The 27,276-nt window shown below is 37.9% G+C and overlaps 1 protein-coding gene across 1 annotated transcript in view; it reads right to left on the bottom strand.

Moving 5' to 3' along the window:
* The window catches only part of LOC132196541 (protein phosphatase 1 regulatory subunit 14C), a 47,128-nt gene that overhangs the window by 1,735 nt on the left and 18,117 nt on the right, over nt 1-27,276 (bottom strand). The window contains exons 2-4 of the mRNA XM_059619274.1: nt 26,944-27,219; nt 9,390-9,476; nt 1,442-1,483 (exon numbers count right to left, since the gene is read on the bottom strand). Coding sequence (XP_059475257.1) covers nt 1,442-1,483; nt 9,390-9,476; nt 26,944-27,219 — 405 coding nt within the window. The remainder of the gene's footprint in view (nt 1-1,441; nt 1,484-9,389; nt 9,477-26,943; nt 27,220-27,276) is intronic.

The raw sequence follows: 27,276 nt of genomic DNA, 5'->3' as shown, positions 1-27,276 counted from the left end.
ATTCAATTAGTGAGAAAACGGCGGCAAACAAACACTCTCGGCTAACACTCTGACAGAGCTGACAAGTGGGTGCAAAACGAGCTAAATTTAGTGCTCACTGGCCGCCGCGAGAGAGGAAAAGGAAGAGTGAGAAAGGTAAGTGTGATGGACCAAATGGCGTTTCAAAAACTCTTCTCAGAATTTACGCAGAAATTTTCCTATTAGTTTTGAAGTTAAACAATTATATTTTGAATCAAAATAAATTATTTTAATTTTTTTTTATTTTTTTTTTATTTTTCATTTTATTTTTCTTATATTGATAAATTAATTAATTTAGTTCAACTTCTCCTTTAACTTTGGTTAAAATTAATAATTACTTGGTAAATATTAATATAATATCTAATAAAAAATAAATTATTTAGTTGATTGGACTGAAAACAAGACGAAACGATTTAAACATTACTTAATGACTTTCTATTTATCAGTTGTTTTGCAAACAAAATTTATATATAATATGTTCAACAAAGATCAAATTAACATAATTGGAATACTAAATAGTCTCTAAATGGCAGTTTTAAGAAACATTATTAATAAAATGACAATAAATTGTTTTTGATAAAAAATAAAAATCAGTAAAGATAAAATTAAGAATCAATTTTTAAAAGGTAAAAGCAATAAACATAATGAAATCAAAGTTATCTCTCCCACAATGAGTTTGAACTCCTTGAGGTGTGATTGTGATAATATTTCCATTTTATTAATTTTAAGGGCCAGATGAAATTTAATAATCACACTAGCAAACAAACAAAATTAATTATGAAGTAAAAATGTAGGTTTTCTTCACTTTTTTTCTGACCATGAGAATACCAAAATTTAAAAATTTATCTTTATCTTATTTATTTATTTACTTAAGTTCTAACAGAATAAACTCATAAAAATAAACACGGTTCCGTGTGATTATGGAGGTCTAGGAGCAAATTGGGCAAACAAAGTCGTCTAGGAAAATAACCACGGGCAAGGCGATCAATTAACGAGGCTAAATAATGTGCATTATTCTCGCGCGACGGCGACGACATCCAGCGAACGCGGTTGTCGCCTCCATTATACACTGATTGCGCCAGAAAAGAGCAAGATGAAGTAAATTCCTGGTCATGTGTGTAAATGGATCCGCCGTAAAGCGAGAAAGAAAAGAGCTATGTGTGCTTTGTTGGGTAACCGTGAGTGAGTGAGAGACACGAGCCTCTCTCAAATGTCCCATTGTCACACAACAGACCAGAAAATAGATTGATGCGTTTGTCTCTCAAAGCATGGAAAATGACCCTGAAGCTACTTTCCTGCTTTAAGAATTAATTTAATTATTTTGATGAAAAATTATTTAGATTTGTTTCCTACTTTTGCCTATTCTCGAGAGTGTTTATTTGGAGCCCAATGACGAATGAAAATAACATTTCGTGTAACAAACCTTGACATCCAGTGGAGATTTCTTGGCATCTACCAGGATTTCCTGCAAACAGAAATAAATTTCAAAATCTTGCATTCCGAATAGAAGCATTTCATGTCACGTATTATTTTTTTTTTTAAATTCCCCTTAACAATGGTTTCATTTTGTCTACTTCTAAGAATCCATTAGGAGCACTTCTGCGCAGCTAACGAAGCGTGCCCTTTGGTAAAATTGAGCGCATTTTGGTAATGATGGATGCAATTCACTTTTTTTATTCACAGTCGGCTGCCGATTCTGTGAAGAAGTATCGATTGAGACAGTTTCCTCGTAAGTGTCAGGACGACGCTTTTTATTGGAGATGAAAATTTTTTAGCATTGATACTCCATATTTCTTTGGCGTTTTTCACTGGAAAACTAAATGGCTTACCACTTACTTTCTTTTAATTTTGACAATTAATTAACAAATATTGCGTGCGAATTTGAATTGAGTTAAACTTTTGCATGCCAGTAAGAATATAATAATTAGGATTGGAGCAGGAAGAAACTAAATCACTTTAAAAGTTTTATCTTCAAGAGATTTGATGCTACAAAAATATATTAAAAAATATTGAAAAAAATATGTTTAACCAATTTTTTACAGACCTGAAATTGGCTAGCCATATCTTTATTTCAAAAAATTTTATTTGCAAAAATTTAAAATTAACGATATAAAGAATAAAATAAATATATTAACAAAACAATCTAGTTATTATTAATAATATTTTGTTTACTCTAGTAATAAAAAAATCCTAATGGAAATGTAAAATAAAAAAAAAAAAAAAAAAAAACACTTTTATTTATAGAGGTTGCCTCTGTTTGAAATTGGCGTAAAATAGTCGTTTGTTTGCACGCGAAATTCTTTTGGCGCGTCAGTCAAATAATCAGTTTGGCAGACAAAGAGCCCTTTGTTGGCTGGTTTGGCCTGGCCGGCCACCCATCGCAGCAGCAATTGAGGGCCAATTCGCTTTTACACCTTTGCCGACTGCGCGAGAGCTCATCAGCAACTTGTTCGTGTTTATTTGGGGCGCTCGCTTCGGAAGCCCAACAAAACGTTGCCTCGCAACAATAATGGACGCAGATTTGCCTGCGTAGGATGCACGGCCAAACGAGAGTGACGCAGCCATAGGCCGACGAAAGCGACAGAGGCTGTTTTTATTTCTAAAACGACGCGGTGAAACGATAATGTAGTGCAAGAGCGCGGACTCGGTCGTTGGTTTCCGCGGCACCGGAAGTGGTCTGTGCTTGATTTCTGCGATTTATCACTCTCGCTGACGGGACAGTCGGATTTTGAAATCCAACTTGCGCAATTACGGTCGTAAATAATTTTAGACTTGTAGCGCGAAAGTGAAGATTAGTCAGATTAAATTCCTTGTTAAGTTCAACAACAGGATAACTTGGTGAAAATAAATTTAAAAAAAATTAAATATAAAATGGAAAATATAAACAGTTCGCTTTTACCTTATTTATTGTTCTTCGCAACCGTAGGAATTGTGGTTTAATCTTATAGCGAAAACCTAGAGTGCTTACCATTGAATTTAAAAATATAATTTTTTTGGACTTTCGTAGATTACAAAGCCGCAGTAAAATTGCTTCAAAATTTAATTTAAAATATTTCACAAATAAAATGTGATGTTCAAAAATGAAAACTTTATATTTTTTAATTTTTGTTGACTGAATTATTAATTATTAACTGATTTTTCTTAGCAGTTTTCATTAAAAAAAAATATAAATAAATAAAAGGAAACTAAAGTAGATTAATTTAGAAGCTGTTTATTTATATTATTATTTTATTTTTTATTTTTGAGAGAGCATTTATCTCAATTTAGTCTGACAACCACAAGTTCTATAGATAAAAAATATAAAAATTCTGATAAAAGTACCAAAACATTTTTCCCCCACAAGCCCAAGAGCGTTTCCTTTCCCGAGAGCACAGACTTTTCTTTCTCTTTTGGGAAGCGAGATTCAATCGCGAAATGGTTCCCCTTAGGCTTTTCGGACGCGCTTTTCCTTTTACCGCCGCGCTTTTCAGCTTCCTGCTAAGAAGATAAAGCAAAATCCAAGAAATAAAACAGAGCCGTCTGCCGTTCGGAGCAACAAGAATCGACGTCGACATGCACACAAGCCGATTTATAACATTGGATTCGACCAGATCCAATATTACATATAAAAAACGGGCGGAAAGCACGAATAAGCGGCTGGAAACGGTCTCGTGACCTTGTTTTTCCGGCTAGACACGGCGTCCTTTTTTATATTATGTATTTCACTTCCTTTGATTTTGTTTCGATTTTATTTATTTGCTCTCTCGTGCACTCTTAATGCTCTCTCGTGCGTGCTCCGCCGGACAAGCATCTATTTTCGGAATTCGAGTAAACTCGTCCGAGGGTGCCAAAATTATTTCGCCTCATTGCCGCTGGCAGCCGAGCTGGAATTCCCTATTATCATTTTTCACGCCACGTCATGCAAAATCTGCGACGCTGGCCCGCAGTCAAGAAGCGGGCGCGCTCCAATTAATGCCGGCAGCAGAAGGGTTGTAATCGAAGAGAGAGTTCGGCCACCCCTCACACCAGCACAAAAAGTTGCCAGAGTTTATTTTGGCCCAATGTCAGCTTCCTCTTCTCCAACGAATTAAAAAATTAGTGTTTTTAAGAGGCGACATAATAGCAATTTGCACAAACGAGGCTATTTGTGATGAAAAAGTTGCCGTTTCAAAAATTTACTAGAATAATTTTCTCCAAAATATTTATTCTAATGAAACGGCACAATCAATATTGATGATAATTTTGCTTTTAATTAACATTTATTATTTATAGATTTAATTTACACCATAAGCAAAAATTAATTCATTGGGAGAGCTATTTTTTTTTTAATTAACATTGTTTCTTATGGGAATTTTCTGAAATGATTTTTTCTTAAAATTATAGCATGATGAAATTGATAAAAATTTGTTTGCGTGTTTGGTTTGTATTAAAATTTTAATTTTCTACAATATTGTATAGCTGGATCTCTTTTTTAGTCTTTCCTTCCATTACGAACCGTTCCTCATTATTTGATTCTTATTATTTTTGTAAACGAAAAAAGCCATTTGTAAGCGTCACACGATGCTCGCGACTCTCAAGAGAGTTCAAAGTTTTCCACTGAATGCATCAGCAGACTAGCCTTTCAAAGGCGCACAAACAACCAAACTCCAGCAAACTCTGCCAGGCCAAGTTCCTTTAACAATCCACCTTTTTATTCTTATTCTCGTTCCCATCCAACACGAGAACAAAGTGCAAGCCAATCCCCTTCTAAGCCACTTTAGCACGATGGCAATTAATTTTCAAACGCAAACAAAGCCTTATTACAACGCACCAAACAAAACAAACAAACACCTCCCTCAAGAGGACTCTCCATCTCTTGTGTTCTGCAGATTAATCGAATCGCAAAGTGCAGTTTGTGGATCTAGGGATGGCACGCGGGTGGAATACTTTGCAAAAAGCAGCAGCAGTTCGCCCCAGTTTAAAAGCTGCAGCCACGCGAACCCCCGAAAGTAGGCCACCCATCCCGGTGCTCGTGACCCAGTAACCCTCGCTGGGAAATAAAGGGGTGGTGGATGCAGTGGCTGCACCGCAAGCTCGGAATTATTCACCGGTGCAAGTGACAGATCCAGGCCGGGATTATTTATTCAGATCCCGCTCTGTTTGATTGATCTAATTGAATGTGTGCTTTTCCACATATCAACCTAATGATTTATTTTTCTCGCAGCCACGGGAGTGGAAAATTCGCTGACGGTTTATTTCCAGCAGAAATATATAAATTTTCATTTCCATCCTGAGCAGCAGCCGGCAAATAAAATGCTAATTAACTGCTGGACGCGCAAGTTTAGGTTCATAAATTTCCATTTTTGGAAGCTCCCCTGTTTCTCTCGCTTTGTGAAAACGGCGAAAGTTAATTACCATAAATACATTTTTGTCTTTTTGCTTAAAAGAGATTTTGATGAAGACACGACTTTTTAGGGCGGCGCGCGTGCTTGGTTGTTGGTTGGGCGGAATTATCGATTTGCCATCAGCTCGTCAATTTGCGCCTCGTTTTGGCGTCGAGTCAACCACGCCGCGTGATTGACAAGTTCTATGAACCGTAATGAAATCAGGCTCGCCGCGTAAAATTTGATCAATTTATATGCCCTTCTTATACATCAGTCGATACAACAAAATAATAGAGATTGATGATGCAGAAAAGATTCAAGTTATATTTTTTATTATAATTTAAACTTATTTATCATATAAAATTTTTTTCTCTGAATGACATGTTTTACATTATTATAATTTAATAAACTTGTAACTTTGTATTCATAATATCAAATAATACCATACATATTTTTCTTTTTATTTTATTTCGTTTCTTTACCACCTTGCGTAAATTTAATTATAAAATAATTGGATACAAAAAGTTAATATTTTGACATTTTCCATAACTAATAAATAGTCTTAATGATTTTCACAAAAACACTACGTGAGCTGATTTGGTCGACAGATAATATTTTATGATAATCAAACTATTTCTTTTACTGGAATTTTGAATCATTGAAGTGTATGACAAATCAAAATTCTTTATTGGAATAACTGTATGTAATTAAAATTGTTGTGTATTAGAAATATTAAGTTTGAATCAATTAATCTAGAAGCAAGAAGCGCAGAGGGCACATAAAAACGGCAGCACTTTTTCAGTCGGTCCGCCACTTTTGCGAACTTTGCCGTCCGAGTCGTCCCTTTCCTTCAAAGCTTCCCCCGCGGCCCTCATAAAGAAGCGGCTCCAGACGTGGACAGCCGACTAATCAGTCGCCGGGGGCGGAATGGTCCTCGTGGGCCTTTTTGCCTTCTGCCAGGCCTCGCAAAACGCAAGACCAAGAAGTGTGTGCGAGGAAAAAAACAATGAAAACTTTCGAGATTTATGGTCGCTCGCCAACAGGGTTGGAATTCTGACGAGTCAAACGCTGACGAGACTGGGATGCGGAGGGCAATTAATTCTTGGGTGGCGCGCGCTCCTCTCGAACTATAATAGAGACGCGAGAGAGAGAGATCGTTGACCCAAATAGCTCTTTTTATCGCACGAATTCCTCCACTGCTTAGCACGGTCTTAATTGATTTAACAATTATATCTGCGCCAAGTGGAATTATGACTGCCATAAATGAATTTTTGTTATTCCGATAATATATGAAAATTGTTCATTTATTTCACTTTCACCATTGGATCCGTTTTCAATATCGCGAATGTGAGGAGAGATGGAAGTAATTTCCAATTTGGAGGCACTGGAGCGTTTCCAACAACTGCTGCTATGCGCAAGCCGCTCGATTTTGGCCCACATGCGTGCATGAATTATTGACGTCGCTTGTTTAATTGAATGTAATGACGAGCGAGACATGATTCCTCGGCAACCGCGTTTGCTCTCAACGCGTTTGCGGCTTCCAATCTCGGTGAAGCGAGAGGAACTAGCGAATTAGGCATATTATTTAAGAGATCAGATTTTTGAATTAATTGTAAACTAAATTGTTGAATTGTTAATTATTTGGAAATTTTAATCAGATAAAATTACGCTTGAGAAGGCTATTTTTGCCATCCCTAGATATATTTTATTTTTATTTTTCCAGTGTTACATTTGGAACGCCTTTTTAGTTTTTGTATGTTTCTTCAACGGAAGGAACTTAAGAAGTTTCACGATCAAAAGAGCATTTCGGTGTTATGCAGCAAGAACTTTTGAGCATGGACTTTGTGTGTTTACTCTTGTCGAAAATGATATCGCTCTCTTCTCCCTTTCAAACTAAACCGGGACTTTGTTGGTGCCTGGAACTCGCGTTCAAAGCAGCTCGGCGGTCGGATTCTGCTTGCAAATAAATCTTTGCCGCCTCCGCCGCGCGTGTCGGCTCAGGTTGAATTTCGCTCTCGCACCACCGAGGGAGAGTGCAACACACTTGCACACATACATCTTTTCAAACGAGAGGGTTCCAAGTGCGAGAGTGAAGTTATCACGCTTAGTTGAATTGCCTCTTGCGTTTGGGCCTGGAAATGGATTTTTCTCTTTCGAGCTCGCACAGGGACCGAATTGAAAAATCGTGCGAATTCAAACCAGCTGCTTTTAAAATTAATCATCATCGACACAGGTTGGATATTTTGGTACACTTTTGAAGTGTTATTGCAAAATTTTCCTGCTCGTCTCCAATTTCAAAAGGGTTCATGTAATTTAATATGACGGCGCAACAGAGAGGCCCTTTGAAAGTTCTTCTTCCTCCTTTGGTGTGGAATTCACGATTATATCTGCTAGTTTTTGCGGCCCTTTTTGCACACTGGGAGCGTTAAATCGCGTAACGTCTCCGACATGCAGGCAGTGAGAGTAAGTACGAGAGGCGTCCAAGAGCAGAGTCTGCAATATGGGCTGCACGTGCGGGGCCGAGTATCGACCCAGCAGTCGACGACGGCGAGATGACTGCGGCTCCTCTCGCTCGCTGCTCCAATTGCCAGCTCCTTCGCACCTTGGGCAACGCCAGCGAATTTTCCATCCACATACTCGCCCGAGGAAATCCCACCGAGGCCTGATTTGCAAAAAAAAAACTTATCCGATTTGCGATAAGTGATTACGTGCCTGGAGTTTCATACTTTATTCAATTTCTCGGGTCGGACTGATACCAGATTGAGATTCAACGATACTTGAAAAAGTTATTGGGAAAAAGGGACTTATAAGAAGAAAATTAATTCCATTCAGGAAAGTGTGTTCTAATTTGGAAATTGATAATTTTTTATCGATGAGATTGAAGAATAATAAAGGATGAGATGAAAATGAACTTCTTGTAAAGGGAATATCTTTTGAAGAGGGCAATTCATTTTTCTTTTCAATTTCCTCTTTTGCAGATAGAATAGCTGAATTAAGTTTCTCTAGTTTCTACACAGAGCATGAGTTCAGTATAAATAAGTTATTCTCAAGTGCAGCCACTCCAGTTAACTCTCAACTTGGTTTTTGTTCTCAAATGAGCTCATTCAGGGGTAAAAAATATCAACTCGTAGTTAGAACGAGAGACAATATATAAATTTATTTATTAAAAAAATTGCCGTCAGCGTTTTCGACGTTTTTGCATCTTCAATGAAGAGCTGCTCGCCGCCGAGAGAGCACTAGAAAGACTCCTCCATTCATTGAAAACATACTGGCAACGTCTGCTCTCGCGGAAAGAATTTTCTCTCTCGTCATTGTTTACATGCACATGTCGGAAATAGGCGGCGATGATACGAAAATAAAAATAATCACGTTCCGTTGCAGCTAGAGAAATATATAATTTCATAATAAATATTTCTCGTTTCTACGCGGTCGTCGAGCGGAAAATAATCACATTCAATTACTCGCCAGATTCCTTATGGGTCGCGTCAAAATGATTGATCTTTTTAAGAACGGAGGTGCGAGCTTTTTCCATCTGCAAGGGAATTTGCAGGAGCCGAGCGAGCGAGGTCGTTATTTTTTTAGCAGGGCAATTTTCATAGCACGGCGCCTTTTTGCGCGCACAATGCCGCTGCGGAGGAATTGCAATTTGAGAGGAGGCGGGCAGGAAGCAAAAGTCGCTTTTAATGGAGCTGCCGGTGCAAAAAAGAAAGAAAAAGGGGTTACTTTGACAAATGGGCCGCCGCGTTTTTGTCTGCTGCACGCGTGCTCTTGAGCTGCAGGTAGTTTTGCGCAAACGCCTCCGCTTATAATGCGACAGCGACAAGTCGTAAGGATTTTATTCGCAGACGAGAAAACGTCTAGGAATTTCCTCCTCGAGAAAGGTGAACGGACACAGATGGAATAAAATTTATATAAAAAAACCTGGCCGTGAGTCATGGTCTGGATAAGCGGTGAGTCATTTTCAGGGTGAAGGCGGAAAGAATAAAATCAGACACCGATATAGGAATCGCATGATTAGCAGCTGCTCACCTGTAAATGTTGTCTTCTTTGATTGTCATCATCCATGTCTAGCAGGTGATCCAAGTCAACCTCGACCTCGGTATTTCCAGTCTTGGACTGCAACAAAATTAAAAGAAATTAATAATTAAATAAAAAAGGATTATTAACATATTATAACATCAAACTTTAAAATCTTAGTGCACATTTATTTTTTACATTTTTTTTTATTTTTACGTAAATTTATTATATATAAATTAAGCGTTTAAAAAAAAGGATTTTATGATTTCTATTCAGTCTAGTTAATCCGTTAAATTTACGGATTAATATTTAATATTCCGTATTGCAACACAAAAAAAATACGCAAGCGTTTGATAACACATGGTAAAATAAATTAAACATGTCATATAATGTGTTTTTTGTTGTAATTAAATAATCCAATTGAAGAAAACTAAAATTAAACAACACCAAAAAATATGGCATGAACCGATGTAATGGTACAAAAATTTATAGGAAATATAGGTCTGTGTTTAGGTGGATTTGATTGAAAATATATTTGAAACTATATTTCAAAATCTTTAAAAAGGGTTAAATTTAAATGTTTGAAAAATAAAAACAAAGGTATAAAAATAATGACTTAAGTTATCACATTATTTAGAATTGCACAATATAATGCCTTAAGATTTTATTTAAAAAATTATAAAAATGTTCAATTTCTCAACTAAAACGTTCGTCACTCAATTAATTGGATGGAAAGTGAATATTACTTTTAATTCATTGCCCAGCGAACCAACGGTTGCAATTAAATTATTCCACTCTCATTAAGCACCTTTGAAAATTGATCGCAGACCGGCTTAAATCGCAAACCACTCCAATTGCGACTTGTACTGCAAAGTAAATCAAACGAACTGTTCAGACATAAAATAAACCTTAAGCACTTAAGCAACGCGTTCTTTCAGCACACTTGGCTGGTGAACAGAGTCGTATTTACACTAGCTGCGGAAGAATGGAATTCTCTATATTATTAAGTTGCTTTCGCGCTCACGTCAGTGAACGTGATGCATTTCCATCTGCAGCTGCCAAGCCGCAAACTCACATATTGATCTACAGGTAGGGCACAGCGCGGCGTTGGCCATCATATTGCAGAAGGCAGAGCCGTTTCTATAGCAACCCGAAATTACCTCTGAGGTGTCCAAACTTAACGGACAAGAGGGTGTCTTATTTCGGCTTGGTTTGCATGTTTCGCGGCGAGGTAGATGATGGCTTAATGCATCACGTGAGTGTGCTGGGGAAACACCACTGGCCTACCTCGGTTACCATAATAATAATTATTGTTTCGTGTAATGCACTGTGTTTATTCAAACAACGGCAAAAGTTTTGAGTTCGCCTCGGGGCAAACCCAATGGCGTGTAAAATTGTTTATCGCCGTGTCTGAGAAATGGATAAGTTTTAACACAGGAACTACATGGACGTGTAATAAATAAATATTCATGCCCAAAACACGATTTCAATAATCAATTAGTTAAGTACATAATTATTTTTCTAAAAAAATTAATTCAAGTTCTCGTTTGAATAGTGAAAATGAACCATTTTAAAGCGTGAGGTTCAATTATGTTTCAATTGTAAATATATTTTTGATTAGAAAAAGATAGATAAGGATTTTATTAAATTTTTTTTTTTTATTTATGAAAAGGAAATTAATTAATTGCGGAAAGACGATTTTCTTATAAAAAAGTTACTTACCAAGACTAGAATTACAATTCCTACTAATTATAAAACCACAATTTTGTAATTACAAAATGTGCTGGAGTTTGTTGAGGCATTAATTGTGCCACTTTTGTAATGAATTCTCTAGGTTTTTTTTCATTTTCTTCACATTTTCCAAGACAAAAGCTATCAAATAACAAAGGCTGTAAAAGTCGCAATTAAAAAAAGTACACAATTTCTAGAGCTCAGCATTCTATTTTATTCTCATTCTATTTGTAATCTCGTCGTCGACAAGCAAGAGAGAGGATTTTCTCTTCAGGAGCTGCTTTTAATGATCACTGCTGTTGCGAGAGGCACAAAGAAAATACATTAAATTATTTGCCGTGGACTTAAAGTAAATTATACGAGAGTTCCCGAGAATTCGCATACAAGCGTCCTTGAGCTCGAAACTAGACCAGCATTAAACGGGGCGAGAGATTGCTTCTATGGCTGACCTGATTTTGCACCACCCTCGGTGAAAAAGCAGCCCCTGCCGAGAGCACTGCGAGCGGTGCAAAATCAGGACAAACTTATCCGGAGAACCTGCTAGCAAAAGCAAATCATTCGTGGGTAATATAAAATCGACACACTACATTTTATAAGAGCTTCGTGCTCGCTCGCAATTCCTGGGAAATCAAAATAATTTGCAAACTAGGTCGAAGCGAAGTAGCTCCGAGCAGAAGTTTCAAGAAAAGCCTGGCATTAAAGTGGAAAGAGCGACACACCACGTCTCATATATTAAACAAGTTATATAAATTATGTGGTTATGTTTTTCGAAGTGATGATTAAATATAAAATTACTATATCGATTTACAAATAATAATAAAGTTTATGTTACCTACTTAATTTTTGCTCTCAACTCAGACATGTTTTTGTGTGATTAAGTGAAGTAACAAAGTTAACCCTGGACTAATTGCAAGTTTCTAAACTAGCGATAAATCAATTTGACGGCCACGTTAAGTTGGAAAAGCTTTCTTTATACACATTACAAGTCGCTTCTCACTCTCATTGTCAGTAAAGTAAGAAGCACCACTAGTGTGCGTCTTGAGAGCTACTATCATATAAATTGGATAATCTTCCGGCCATTAAGGGCGTTCGCCGGCTGCCGGGGGTGAATCGAGTGTTTACGTTTCCATCCGGTCATCACCCCTTTCTTAAAAGAAGTGCAGAGGCGCAGGTAATGGTCGTGCACGCGCGCTGTCAGCAGCGATATTTTCCGACGAATTGTTTACAGGATAAGAGCTTATTGACTTTGACAGCCGAGGTGTTAAGAGCAGACATAACACCCACGCGCCTCTTTTCATTCACAAACCGTAAAATGTGCCAATAGTAAAATTTAATATTTAGTTGAAAGAAGACACATTTGTAGGAAAGGATATAAACAAGAATATTTTTAAATTTAGCAATTTCAAATTTAAAAAAATACCAAACTTCTTTTAATTTAAACAAATTTTTGAATCTCTATGATTCTCTATGAAATTAATTTTTAAGAAATTAGTTCCCATTTTCATCCTCTACAAAGAATCTTGAAATCTCATTTTTTATTTTTTATTAAAATATTTTATAAACATGTTAATTTAAATTTTATTATAATTATTTAGCTACTGCTAACATAGGACACTAATAAACCTCTATAGTTATTCCTAAAATTCTTGTGCTCTGCTAGGAAACCTTGCAAGTTTGCCGACTACATAGGGCGGTCTGGTACCGACAAGTTTGAAGTTAATAAAGAACACTGTCGTTTGGTTGCACGCGGCCGACGGATTTAAACCCCCCTTTTGCACTTCCATACCATGCATGCACGGTATTATTTTCCGAGAGAGTCGCGTGATTCGACGAATGTTCACTGAAAAAAACACCCCTTCTTATATTCTATGCTTTTTCGAAATGCAACCCTTTCGCGACGGCTGCAGCAATAATTATCCGGCCGCCTGAGGGATTTACGAATGTATTCACGCGCGTGTGTACTTCAATGCTTCAACCCTCCAAGCTCGAATTATTCGAAAACCCCACGCAAAAACTGTCTCCTCTGCGTATATGAAATGTGTGCTTTCGCAAGGGAGCAGGCGAAATGACAGCCGCTTGTCGCCTTCGGAATATTTATTTCATGCACGGAGCGCACCGGCGCCGCATAAAACATAAATCATGCTGCACCTGCTGGGCTATTGATTTTTCCCGCGCCGCCAAAACCAACAGGCAAAATCGTGTTTTGATTCCCAGCAGGTGTACTCGTTTTGCTCGGCTAAAGGGGTTGTTCACAACGACGATAAAACGGAATGGGCAATTCCAGATTATCCTGATAACTTCATAACCTTTGAATCCCCTGTATGTTCTTATTCGTAGCCAGGAAAAGATGCAAATTTATCGAGGAATTTAATTTAAACAAAATAATTTAATTCAATAATATTTAACTCTAAAAAATGTTAAAAAGAGCGAAATTTACTTAAATTTTCATTTTCTTTCCGAAAGATTTTTACTTGTAAACATCTGAACACGATGCCAAGATTAATGATGTTGAAAAACCGCTGAAGAATAAATATAAAAATGACAGCAGAAGTTGAGCTTTTCCCGCGACAACGAGTAAAAACTTTTGCAGCAAGCACATCATAAAAATTAATGGGGACGTTCGCATACTCCAACGAGATTTTCCCCGTCTCTCCCGCCGACTAGCTTCCTTTTCCGGAGGCATAAATTTGAATAATTCCACGCCCACGCACCATAATATTTTCATTATTTGCCCCGTCGCGCACGAATAAAAACAGACGTCCCCTAAATCGTTAAAAAATTGCACTGCATGACGAGCGGCGCAGAAAAAACTACTCCCCTTTTTCGGAGCTGATTTGGCCTCGTCGAGGCTGTGACTGGATTAAGAGAATAAAATTATCATCAAGAGCGGATCGGAAAGAACGTCTGATTTGCAAGCTTCTCTCTGACGAGAGGGAGTCGTCAGCAAATCTTGAAGCCGCCGGGCAATCGATTTTGCAGCCGGAGAGATTTATTCCTCCACGATTGGCCCCGCGGTGGCACAGGTCGTTCATTTGGAGCCGAATTTAGAACCCATTATTATTTTCGGGAGGCTGCTTTTTATTGGGGGCGATTTTACGAGTTTGAAATGGGGTTTCTTGCGTGCTTTGATGTGAGCATTTATGATAGTCTTCCGACTCAGATGATGCAGGAAAACGCTCAAAATTACCTTTTCTTGAACACAGGCCTTCCTAGATGGGGGGAAAAAAAATCGTAATTTAAATTTAAAATCAGTTATTTTTTTATTTAATTTGATTTAAATAGAATTATATTTTCCATTTGACTTTAAGCTGCTTTTTTAGGGCAAAAATAATTTGGAAAACCAGTAAAATTAAGCCCCTGGCAAATATTCGAAGCCGCAATTTGCATTTGGCGATCCGCCCCCGCTTGCTAATCCTCATTTGATGAATAATTCAGCCCAGGGATTAAACGAGATAAGTCGGCTACGAAGCCGGTTTGAATTTCGTGCCGAATTTCAGCGAGTGTGACAAACACGGAGGTCGCGTTTATTAATTCTGGTGCTGGAAAATTCATACGTGTTTTCTGTATGCGTGCCCAGGCCGCCAGCAGCAGCCAGCACGTTGCAATATTCATCACAAAAGGATAAGGGTCCGTTTGGTTGGCAACAGCCCCGCGGAGAACCGCCAGACCTTGTGCAGATAGGTGCACATGACGAGGAAAAGAGAGTGAGGCTTTTGATCTTGGCGGCTGGTTGTGGAAAGGAAAAAATAACGCTGTGGCGAAAGAGAGGAGTGGAGAGAAAAGGCAAAATATTTTGTGTGTATTCCGGCTCGTCGTCGGAAAAGTTCCCTTTTGAAGAAATATCATTTTTTATATTCCGACAAGTCCTTCTCTGTCTGACAGAGTGAGATGAGGAAAGTAAAGAAAATTGTGGTTGTCCGGAAAAGGGCGGAAAGAGTAATTACAATTTTCCAGTTTTTCATGATTAAAGAAACAACTTCAATTATTATTTTTTTATTTTTTCCTTGTGAAAGTCTATTAAAATTTAATATAAAAAATACGAAAAAAATGATTGTGCAGTTTGATTGATCAAGAGTATGAAAATTAAAAAAAAAAAAAAAAATACCGCGCAGTTGAAATACATCTTACAATAAATTCAATCTTTTCTTTTTACAAAATAAATTTTTTAATGAAATTTGTTAGGCTATTATAAAATTTATAAAGTTTCCGCAGCGGCCAATGAAATGATGACTCTCAGAAGACTTTGGAAAATTAATAAACCTTTTTCTAAATTAATATTTGAAAATAAATTTGGTAATTTTTTTTAACCATGATGAAAACAAGAAAAAAGTATAAAAATGTGAAAAACATCCGCTTCAATATGAAAATAAAATGATTGATATTTTCCTAAAAGGCACGTATTTGATCAACTCGAGCGTCCAGTCTTTTGGGAAACTCGTGACGCAATTCAATCAGCGAAACACACCATGTAGAATTGATCGATCTCATGTGCAGCCCTTACGGATTTCCTCGGTTGGAAAAATTCTCTCTGGCTGACCGCAGAGTTTCGCTATAGTAAACGCAGAACCGCTGGAGGGCAACACAAAATTTACCCCACTTTTTTAACCGAGCTAAAAAAAATTAAATAAATCGGCAAACCAATGGAGAGATTAAAGTACACATATATATACTTTTCTCGTTTTCAATGGACGCGGAATACACCAAGCGGGCCATTTTGTAATTGGAGTGCCGGTCGCTCTTCAACATGGAAATCACTTTGCCATGAGCACCGAGCAGACACAATATCCATTAATGCAGCAGGGGAAGCTCTCCAAAAACACCACGAACACACGTGTGCATAAGAGCAGAATGGAAGCAGACAATGCAAAAAATTGTCGGGTTCTCTCTCTCGTTTTGTTTGAAGTGCTGTTTTTCAGGTTAATGAGCGGCTCAAAATTTCCGCACCCTCCGCAGTCCGGACGGTGCGGAAAATTCACTTTGCACCCTCTCTCCGATGCTCGCCAAGAAGTCTGCTTTAGTTTCATCCCCGTCGCAAGTCTCAAGGCCACCCTTTCTCTGCACCAACTTGGCTGTGAATTCCGCGCCGATAAATAATTTTCCGAGCACAAATTCACTTTTGGCCCTTCGAAAATCGACCTCAAGGGACTGCCACTCTTTCGAGGGTGGATCGCGTGACCACCGCAGCGTCGACAACGACGGACGTTGTCACGCGTAATTTGTTTTTATTATACGCTGCGAAATGACCAAGCACTTGTGGCGTTTTTGTTTCCGTCTTTCGGCGGCGCACGCCAAAAATTCTTCGCTCAACTGCCTCAAGACGTCAAGACGCCGCGCAGCTAATTAATTGGCGAGTCGCGCATTTAAATTGCTTCATAGCTTCTGCCTAAAAGGAACGCGGGCTAATTTGCTAAAAGGTTTACTGAGATTGAGATTAATTTGGGCTTCACTTTCAAAGAGCACAACAATATTTTTCTGCGTTACAAGGACTTTTTGTGAGTTTTTGGAAGAAAATTTGAAACAACCTTTTTCTTTGAAAGAATCAAAACAAAAAATTGAAGTAAAACAAAATGCAGGAAGATAATGTTATAAATTTTTTTCATGTTTTTTTAGTTTTATTAAATTTGTTGAAGGTTGAATAATAATTTTTAATTTAATCTAACAAGCACCTCATACTTTTAATTTTATTTGTTAATTTAATATTATTCTAAGCAGAATGAAAAAGTCCTGATGTGTGAGATAAAAATACAAAATATTTTCACATTTTCTGTTTTATATAAAGGAAAATAAGATGAAAGTAAAAAGATTTGTGATGCAGATGGCCAGCCTTGAAAGTTTAATCTTCCCACGTTCAGGTTTCTGCTATGCAAGTGTCTCTCTCTCTCTCCTTTATTAATATTAATATGCAACGCAGATGGCACAGAGCTCGGAATTGATGGCTCCAATTTGCATGCGACTCACCGCAGCAGGTCGCGGGGTCAAAAGCGCCCAGCATGGTTGGATTCGAGCCCGCTGTCATTTCCCGACTTCCCACCGCAGAATCACGTTTTAGTCGCGAATCGATTATGCAAATCAAATTTTATGGCGGCACTTTCCTGGCCAGAAATCGTTCAAACGCCAACTCACTTGGGACAAAATCGTAAAATTCGGTGTGGCGGGAAAAAAAATACATTTTGACAGGAGGAACTTCAAAAATGATAAAAATGGCAAAATTAAATTAAACTCGCCGAGTGGACGACCCTAGATTGCAAAGAGGTCGCAGTAAATCATTGCGAGCTTTTTGCATCCTCTTCGTGGAAGAAGGAAAAACACACAAAAAGTTTCCAGCGCGAATAATGAACCGCAGTCAACGTCGTGTGTTGAATAAAAACGCGTGGCGTCTTGAAAAACAATCGCGTGCCGTGCAACAACACACATACCATAATAATCGCACAGCCATAAAGCGAGCAGGAAAATGGAATTATCAAGAATCAGGCCAGCCGCGGAGGAAGGCAGTCGCCGGTTTATTTTTGCATTGGTTGTGCAAGCCGGGAGGGATTTATGACCCCTCCGGTTGGTCGCGTCGTTTGTTTCGTTTTCTTCTTTTTCTGAGTGCTCGACACAAAGTTCCAAGAAATCCAGCTGCCGAGAATCTCGTGCACTGACCTTCTCCGAAATTGCGGATGGCACGGAAGGAAACGGCGAGGCACGGTGCTATTTTTGCCACTATGAACATGGGCTGAACGACACATATGCAAAAAAGCAGTCACTTCAAATAGTTTAAATGCGGCACACCTTGCTTTCAGTGTTTGCAAACAGACAAAAGGGTCAAGATATCAAAATAAACAAATAGTTAAAAAAATGATATTTGTTAATACAAAAATAATATTGTATGTTATGTATTAAAAATAAAAGTTAAATATTTAATTAACGAGAAAAAGTTTTTTTAAATTTTATACCAATGTTAAATATTTGTTAATATACGCAATTTAATTATTTGTTTCTAATGCACGTTATTTTGATTTCGATAAATCTTTAATTTTTATCAAAATTCTGTTAAAAATTTAATGGATTGAATTTTTTTAATAATTATCTATTCACCTAATGTATAGGTCAAAATTTGTTAATATTCATAACCACAAATTTATTCCAGAACGTACTCAAAGTCTGCTAAAATTATACAAAACTCTCAATTTCGACAGTCGCAGCTCATCCTCTTCAATTTCCATAGAGACCACGCATGCATAAATATTCTTCCTTTTTTTTCATTCCGCAGCGGCCATTAAAAATATTGAAGCCGAGCGACTGGCGAATTGAAAAGGCAGCAGCTCTTTCTCTCAATTTGCCGCACTTGTCAAAATCAATATTCCGAGACCGCCGACGTCTCCCTCGCGATTTTAATTTCAACGCAACATGCGTCTGCAGCTTGGCGAAATTGCTGCTCTCTCTCTCCGCCCCATTCCGTTTATGGCTATCGCGAGAACACTTGTACGTACACACTATGCACTGCCGTTGTCGGCTGCTGCACGTGATGATAGCGTAGCTCTTTGATACGCCAGAGAGTGACGTCACCTTTGGCTAATGCGAAAGCCGCCGCAAAAAGGCTATATGTGAGCTCACTCGAGTTTGATTAAGCCTCATTAGCGGGCTTGGTGGAAAGAAAAGGGCTCGACTCTTGCAGTGCATGTGCGGGAACATTGTGTCGTCGAAGTGGCGCGAATACGCCCTTTTATTCGCGAGAACGTCGTCCTAAGAGAGACGCAGCTGCGCCGTTCTAAAAATAAAAGTATTTATTTTCGTCTCGCGAAGTGTGAAAAGTGTCTCGCGAGGTATAAAAACCTCTAGCGCGTTCCACGACTCTACGCTTCTGAATTATTTCAAAGATTAAAATGCAATGAAATAATTTTACATACATCATTAATGCTTATCTAGTTTTTATTTAGTTCAGTTTTTATTTCATTCAAGATAAAAATAAAAATCGGATTTATTTATTTAGATTTTTCCTAATTGTAAATCAAGTGTTATATCTTAAGAGATAATCATTTTCATTGAAAACACTTTAAATATTATCAGGTTGAGTTAATTCTTACACAGATGTCAATCAGAAATATTGTAAAAAAAATAATAACCTAATTTTCCCAGCCAAAGTGAAACTGTTTGGGCTGGAAAATTTCAAATATTGAATTTTAAATTGTTTCCCACGACAGTTGAAGTTCATTTTAAAAACAATTATGTTTTAATGATAATAATAGCACATAAATGGCATCATAAAAGACAGTTCACGAATCCTACGTGATATCAAGATAAATTTTTTAGCCGGCAAGACTGAAGCCTTTCTTACATTACCGAGAATTGGAGAAGGGTCAACCAGGGGTCACTCCTGCACGTCATCTCCTTTTCTTGGCGTTTCTTTGCTGACTCAGTCAGTCAAAAGTCAAGTTGGAAGTTGGTTCGTAAAAAAAAAACCAATGCAAATCTTGCTCGGGGATGGATTTTCAGCAAGAGGCGTTACTTTTTTCCTCTAAAGCGGAGTAAAGGATGGAGTTTTTCGTGCGCAACACAAAATTGCATTTCTTATTGTATAGAGGTTGTGCGAAAGGCACAGACACGACACTTGAGATTTGCTTTTTCTCAGTTTTCTGATGTGCTGTGTCGTTTGTTGGCTTGTTTGCTTTTTGCGTGCTGGTTTTGCTCCTTTTTCCAAACAGCGCAGCACAAGCGGAAAATTTAATGAACCTCAAGCAGCCGTGTGGGATGTCTGGCTCAATGTTTTTCCGTGCGCGTTCACTTATTCCAAAATGCCGAGAAACTTTTTATTTTTTGCCAACTTCCTCGAGGTAAAGCTCAAGCGGCTGAAAGTTTTGATCCAGAAATAGAAATTTTAGACTCTTAAAAGCTTTCCCTCTATCATTAAAATGAAAAAAGATTTTGCAAATGTGCCTGCTGTTGTGTGAGATGGAAGCTCAATTAATTTGAAAAGTTTTCCGCCGAATTCGACAAAGCTTCCGCAGGCGGTATTTTATTTTTAAGCCACAAAAAGTGGGGAATTGCGTGATCGCCCTCAGTTGAGAGGAAAAAGGAAAAAACTCGTGTAAGCGAGCAAGCGTAAAAATCACCTCATCACCGCCAACCTTGACTAATTCACTGTCAACGAAACGCAAATAAAAAAGGATGACGTCTGCATCAAATGGCAAAATCTCTTAATTAATTGGATTAAAAAATGTATGTACTTTTTACTTTAAAAGAAATAAATTCACTCCGACCTTGGTGACTTGTGCATCGATTAAGTTGAGCATCACAAAAGGCACGTCTGGCAGAAGTAAAGGTATTGATCAGCGCGCCAGGACCACTAACTCGTTTACGTGAGTACTGGGCTTTTTCTTCGGCCGGCCTATATCTATCTCTGAAAAGCATTCCTCTCGAGAAGCTCATTCTGAAGAGGCCCCTCAACAAACCAGTTTCCGGGCCAACAACCTTGCATCATAATGTGCCTCTCGACACTCGAGATGACACATTTAAATGCACGGTAATGAGAGTATTGCGCTCACTCACTCACTCGCCTGCCTACTTATTTCATTAAGCAGCCTCAAGAGATTTCTCCGTCCGATTAGAAATAAGTACGAGTCTGCAATTTATATCTCTGGGAACTGTTAATCCTTCCACTTACACGGGCATGTAAATAATTCAAAATCTAACTGCCGTTGAAATGAAGTTCCTGGCTTGTGCCCTATTCAAAAGGAGAAAATTGAAAAACATAATCGTGAAATTTTTCCCCTAACAGTTTCTCATTCTGCCCAAGCGCACGTTCCCCAGGAACCTGTATCTCTCAATTCTAGCCGCCCGTACTTTTCCAATTTTTCTCCCCTTTGAGGGTTCGCCGCGGCCGCACCAATTTCGCATTACGCTCCCCGCCCAGCGCGTCAACCGTAAATTTTTAACCAAAACGGTCCTTTCCAGCAAAGATAACAAGAAACTCGCTCCGCAGCCTCCGTTTCTTTTATTTTATTCATCCAGCAGGAAACAAAAGCAACACCCTGCGTCTGTTTTTTTTTTCGAGGAGGTTCTAGGCAGCCTGGAGTGCGAGAGGCGACTCCAAAAAATTTATGGCAGGATGCGAGGCAAATAAATGGTATGCGCAAGATAAATTTTTATGATTGACACCCTTTTAGAATTTTCGCTCTCACGGTTTTCGTTGTTATTCTGGCGCCGACGTTCCATTTTTTCCGCACGTCGCCGCCGCGACAAACTGCTTCTCTTTAAAAATAAGAGTGTGCAAATAGAGCCTTCAAGACGCACAGGCGAGTTAGCATGTTTTGCTCAAGGGTTGAATAATGGCTAGAGCCCGTTGTGAAAAGTGTGCATATTTCTCACAGCCCACGTCTACCTGACGTTTTAACAGTGTGTAATGCCACATTTGGGGCCGGAAAATCACCAAACACTACAAACAGGTGGCGTTTTCATTATTCCTGCGAGAATAATACAATGTTTCACAAAGTTTAGATTCGATTATGAGGAACAGTGACAAATAAAACGGAACTACCGTTAAAATAATTTATCGATCCAGGATTATAATTTTGCTAGAAGAACTCACATAATATAAATATATATATATATATATATATATATATATATATATATATATATATATATATATATATATATATATATATATATATATATATATATATGATAATACGAATAATACATTACATAACATTAAAATGTATGTAAGCTTTCATAATATTAATACAATTAATAAACAACATTCAATACAGTTGTATTTTAGATATGTTTTTTTTTATAAATAAATTTGATTTTATAATTCTTTATTTATTTTTTATTTTATATTCAATTTTAGTAAAAACGTAACATAACAAATGTTTTCTGTAAATTGAAAGAATTAGTCGCAAACGTATACTTTATAATATATAATTTTATATAAATAAATGTTGCATCTCCCATTTCATGAAATTATTGATTTTGGAAAATTAAATATTTGGCATTTCAAATGTGGTTAACATTCGTTTTTTTCACAAAATATGGTAAATTAATATTAGTAAATAAAAAGAGCTAAATGTAAATTCAAAAGTATGATGAATATTTAATGAAATTGCTTATATAATCATGATGTCAAAAGTAAAGCTATTTTTATTAAATTTTTCTTACAAATTTCAAATAAATTAAACAAGCGGCGATCAATTCTTACGCATTAATAGTCAGTCCCGCGTATTTCTATCTAACAAGTTGTGCCGCACGACGGGCTTTAGAGGGGGTGGTCGGGGGCGAGAGTTGCCAGGCAGGGCCAGCGTTATGTCAATAAATTTAAACAGGCGGCTGCACACCTCTCTCTGCTCTTTCTCTTTACATCGACGCGATTAACAATGCGTAGAGTGGCCTAGCCTGTCCTTCCGAGGGGGTGAGACCCACCCCCGCTGCAGGGAGCGCGCTAATGAGTCACGAGCATGCAGACCAGACGCTCTTTAATCGGAATTTCCAGCCCAGTGAGGAATCAGAGGAAGACGAGAGTGCGTTTCCCTTAATTAAAAACCAAGCGAGAGGGTTGATGGTGCAAAGTTCAACCCTTAAATGGCACAGTGGGGGTGGGTTTTATTATTTTTTGCTCGAGAGGCTGGCTGTTTGTGTAGAAAATGAACAAGCCCTTTTGACGGAGTAAAAACGGCGGCCGCGTGTCTCTAGACTCGGCGCATAAAAGTTTTAGATTAAAAAAGCCGACGCAAAAAGTTTCGCAACTTTCAAAAGTTGGTGGTTCCTCCGCATTTTATTTGCATTTGCTTAATCCAATTTGGTCAGCACGAAATTTCCCTACTCAGGGTGATCGGAATGTGCTTGAAAACAATAATAGACGTGAGTCACTCTCATGTCACGCAATTTTGTGTTCCTTTGGTATGGGATGCACAATCAGTGAAAGAGTTGTTCCTGCATCCAACCAAGCGAGCAGCCCAGCGGTTGGACCGAATGAGCACCGGATGCAGCGTCGCCGGCACTCAACCAGCATATCAAACACCAAAACAGGCAGCCATCTGCTCAAAACAAACGACTCTCCTGCTGCTTGCGATGGATGCTGTGAGCAGATAACTTTGGAGAGTGCGAAAATGTCTGGTTTGCATTTTATTAAAAAAAAAGAAGATACATCACTCTAAATTTATAATAAAATTTAAATTAATAAATAATTCCTGTTTAAATTCAAAACTACTTCATGAAATTTACTCCGATCTTGTTCTTCTACAAATAAAAAAAATGTCAATTAAATTCTTAAAAAAAATATAGAAAATTTATATTATTTTTGTTATTTTATTTTCTGAAATTGAAAATAAATTATGTAAATTACAAATGAAACATTAAAGTCCGTTATTTGTATTTATTACTTCCTTTCCTCCAATTAGAATTACAAATTGGCGGTTCACCAAGATCGATTGGTCCGCCCTGGCAAATTATTCAACGCGTAGGGAGCAATCGGTGCGGGTAAACTTTGGCGGGTTACGATCGAGGGAGAATCAGTTTAACAGAGCAATTTGCCGGCGGCCAGTCTGCACATGAATATTTAAATCAGGTAAATTCGAGTGGGCAGAGATTTGGCAGCTTCGGAAGCAGGATTTGGAAAAAATCCAAAAGGAGTTCGCAGAGTGTTCCGGAATTTTCGGCGCCGTGATTGCTTGCGTGTTAACACGCGGTGTGTGACACGGCGAAATTGTCGAGAGCTCTGACGTCATTGGCAGGCACAATACAAATTTTGGGAGCACACCCAAATTTGCCAAATAAACGTCTCTATCTGGTCAAACACGGGACGTGCACTGGTGCAAAATGAGTCAGCTCCGGAGAGAGAGAGAGGAGCAGTCGAGTGTGTGCATTTAATTTTTGTTCTCACGCCGAGTGTTCTTGCGCTCCTTGGCGAAATAATAAATGGCGTTAACGCGCATAAATTCACGCACGTCTGCTCGGAATTAATTAGAGCCGCACAAAGAACCCGCCTTTTTAACTAGATTTCATTTCAAAGGCGGATTTTCCTCTTTGCTAGTCGAGTTGAAAATTCATGCTTCAGGAGGTTGTTTAAATTTTTGCATAGGAGAGGATTTGCAGAAATTGTACACTGTGCGAAGCGATGAAAATAAAATAAGAATCCTGTGCATTGAGAAAAATTATTATTAATATTTTTTATATAAAAAAAATTATATGTTATTTAATTTATGAAATTTTGTTATCTCTTTAATTAAATAAAGCTTTAAAATTTACACCAAGAACATCATGTAAAAACAGTTTCAGTTTTTAGATGGAATTTTTACCTTCAAATTAAAACGGAGGTCAAATTTTTGAACGAAAAATTCATTATTTATGAACCAAAAGGAAAATGGTTTTCAGCCAGTTCAGCCTCATATTTTTGTTTGCCTTAGCAGTCCAAAATTCATGCAAATCATGCGAGGCTCGGCGTGCGGATGGCGGGAAAATGGCTTTTAGCCGCAGTTTATTTTGGGGCCGACGTCACGTGCGTATAAATGTCTCGCAGTTATTTTTCCGCAGTCGCTTTTTCACAGCTTCGGACAACAACAATGCTCCATTAGGTCCTCCTTTCCGAGTTGCGCGTGGCAAAAAGTGAGATAAATACACACTCGCACGACGCACCGGCAAAGATTTATTGCCCAAGAAGGTCAAAATAAAACATAAAAACCGGCCTGGTCTCTGAAAGGGCTGAAAGAGCAGGGCGGCGATCGGAAATTTTGCACAATGAACTTGGCGGAAGCGAAAAATTTCGCGTGACGGGCACCGAAATAATAAATAAAACTGACAGCATTTCATGCGCTCACACCATATGATTACTGCAATTACAATGCGATAACTTCACTCATTGCTGTAAATTAAAAAAAAAATAAAGATGAGGGAGAAAATCTTTGAGAGTTCCCATTCATCACGGCTGTTGATTTTGAATCGCTCAGGTTGTGGGAAGAGATGGTGGGAAATGGATTCAAATGAGAGCTGCGGTTGTGGGCGGTGATTGTCTAAGTGCAATTATTTTGTCCCTCATCAAAGCACATCCTGGATCGGTCTTGATAGCAATTTAATTGCAGTCCTAATTGTTAATTTAAATTTTGTTGTTTCCACTTGATGTCAGAACACGGAAGAAATGAAATTTGCACGGAAAACAGTTAAATTTGGGGTAGAAATTTATTCAAATTTAAAAATCCATTATTTTTTGCAACTTAATTTTCACGACGGGCTTCTTTTAAGCTTCTACTGCCAATTACGCTTTGCTGATATTGCGAGCAGCATTTCTCTTATATAAAATACCGCTGCAAGGTTTTTCATTTAAAAGCAAATTAAAACAGCTTTTTTCAGCAGAAAATACCGGGACGGTTTAACATCATGCAGGAGCGAGCCTTTTGATCAAATTTGCTTTGTGTCCTTTTGTGCTGAGCGGCTCTGTCTAAATTTATAATAATATCCGAGCCGTGTTACTGGCGGAAGCTGTACTGGAAACAGCAGCGGCATTTCCTTCCCTTGTTGTGCTGGATAATGTGTCGATTTTGATATTATAGAAAGGGGAGTTCTTATGTTTTCATATTTCGTTTGAATTTATACCTTTGTTGTTCACAAAGCAAATTAATGAGGAACAAAGCTTTTTTGTATTTAAAACAAAACGCTCAACTTAAAAACACGATACTTTTGATAATGCAAAAGGTTAGTATTGATCAATGTTTTGTATTTATTTTCCCTTTCATTAAATTTTAAAAATTTTTATTGACACGTATAAAAAATTTAATCCCTCAAATGAGTTCAAAATTTTTGTATAATTTAAAATATCATAAATTTTAAATATTGTTTGTTTCAGATAAAAAAAATTACTAAAATCAATTGCTGATAACAAATTATATAATGCATACCTTCCTCATTTTGTAAGTGCAATGGTGCGTGAGTTTCAGCATGCGCTAGGTAATTTAATCTGCTCTCTTTTTCAACCATAATCTGAAGAATCCGCCTTAATCTGTTATCAGTTGGTTGGCAAAGCGCGCCGTTCTGTGATAAAAGCAGGCGAGATCACTTGAGTGTAAATCGCTCAGTGTTTTATTATACGTGTCGTGCGGACGGCCTTGTGCGGCAAATAATCGTATTTCATACTACAATATTCGAAACTCTTTTGTTTTTATTAAACATTTGGCCCCCATATGTTTGGCCGGCGAGATTAGATTAAAGCGCAGGGGCCGTCGATCGATATTCCTCCCCGCGGTGCGCGAGCTCATAATATTTTTATTATCAAAGGGCAGCAGCTCGGTGTACGGTTTGCTGGAGAGAGAGAATTTCTCTGGACACCCGCTTATCGCAATCAGGAAATATAGCAGCTTGTCAGCAGGCCAATGCGCCAAATACTGCTGTTTGCACTTAGTATGCCTGTTTGTAATGCTTTGCTCAAAGTGCACACTTTGTAAATATAACTTTAGACAGTCATTTAAAATCCAGAATTTGAATGATAAACGGTTTTGTTTTAGTATCTCAAGTCTCGGAACGTAATTCCACGTAAGGCGTTTAGTCAAAGTTAATAATTTAAAAACTAGAAGTTTAAATTTCATGGAAATCAATTATTATTTTTATTCTTCTAATTTATTAAAAATTGTGTAAAATAAACCAGTGATTTAATAAAAAAAAATGGTTGCCATGTAGAGAAAATAAATTTTTTTTATATATATTTTTTTTTTATAAATAAAAACTGCTCTGAAAATATTGTATAAAAATTCTATTCATATCAATTTCTTATCATATCTCAATTCTTCCTAATTCACATAATTGCCCCTTTATGCACCTTGTGAATGCGTATCAGTGAGATCAAAGGTGAAATAATTTGTGTACTCACAGCAGGGATCTCGTAGAGTTTCTGCAGCTCGTCGTAAAGCCACATTTCGACGGCGAGGCGCTTTCGGATGAGACTCATCTGGTGTGATCCGTACTTGGCCGTGAGGAACTTTTCGCGGCTCTTCTTCACCTCGCTCTGGTCCGAAAAGTTGACGTGCAGGCCCGACTTGGCCGGGCTGCGTTCGTTGTGCACATCGCCTCCGCGGAGGCCGCTGGCCGCCGCCGGGCCACCATTTGTGTAGCTCGCAGTCACGCCGCACTCCATTGGCAGTTTTTTCTGAAACAAAAAGTTTTATAATTTAGATTTCAATTACCATTGGCGAGAGTAAATATT

This window comes from Neocloeon triangulifer, unplaced genomic scaffold (assembly GCF_031216515.1).
Source record: "Neocloeon triangulifer isolate White Clay Creek 2 clone unplaced genomic scaffold, ASM3121651v1 ptg000012l, whole genome shotgun sequence".
Classification (NCBI taxonomy): Eukaryota; Metazoa; Arthropoda; class Insecta; order Ephemeroptera; family Baetidae; genus Neocloeon; species Neocloeon triangulifer.
The sequence above is the reverse complement of the archived record's forward strand: the minus strand, read 5'-3'. Positions and strand labels throughout refer to the sequence as shown.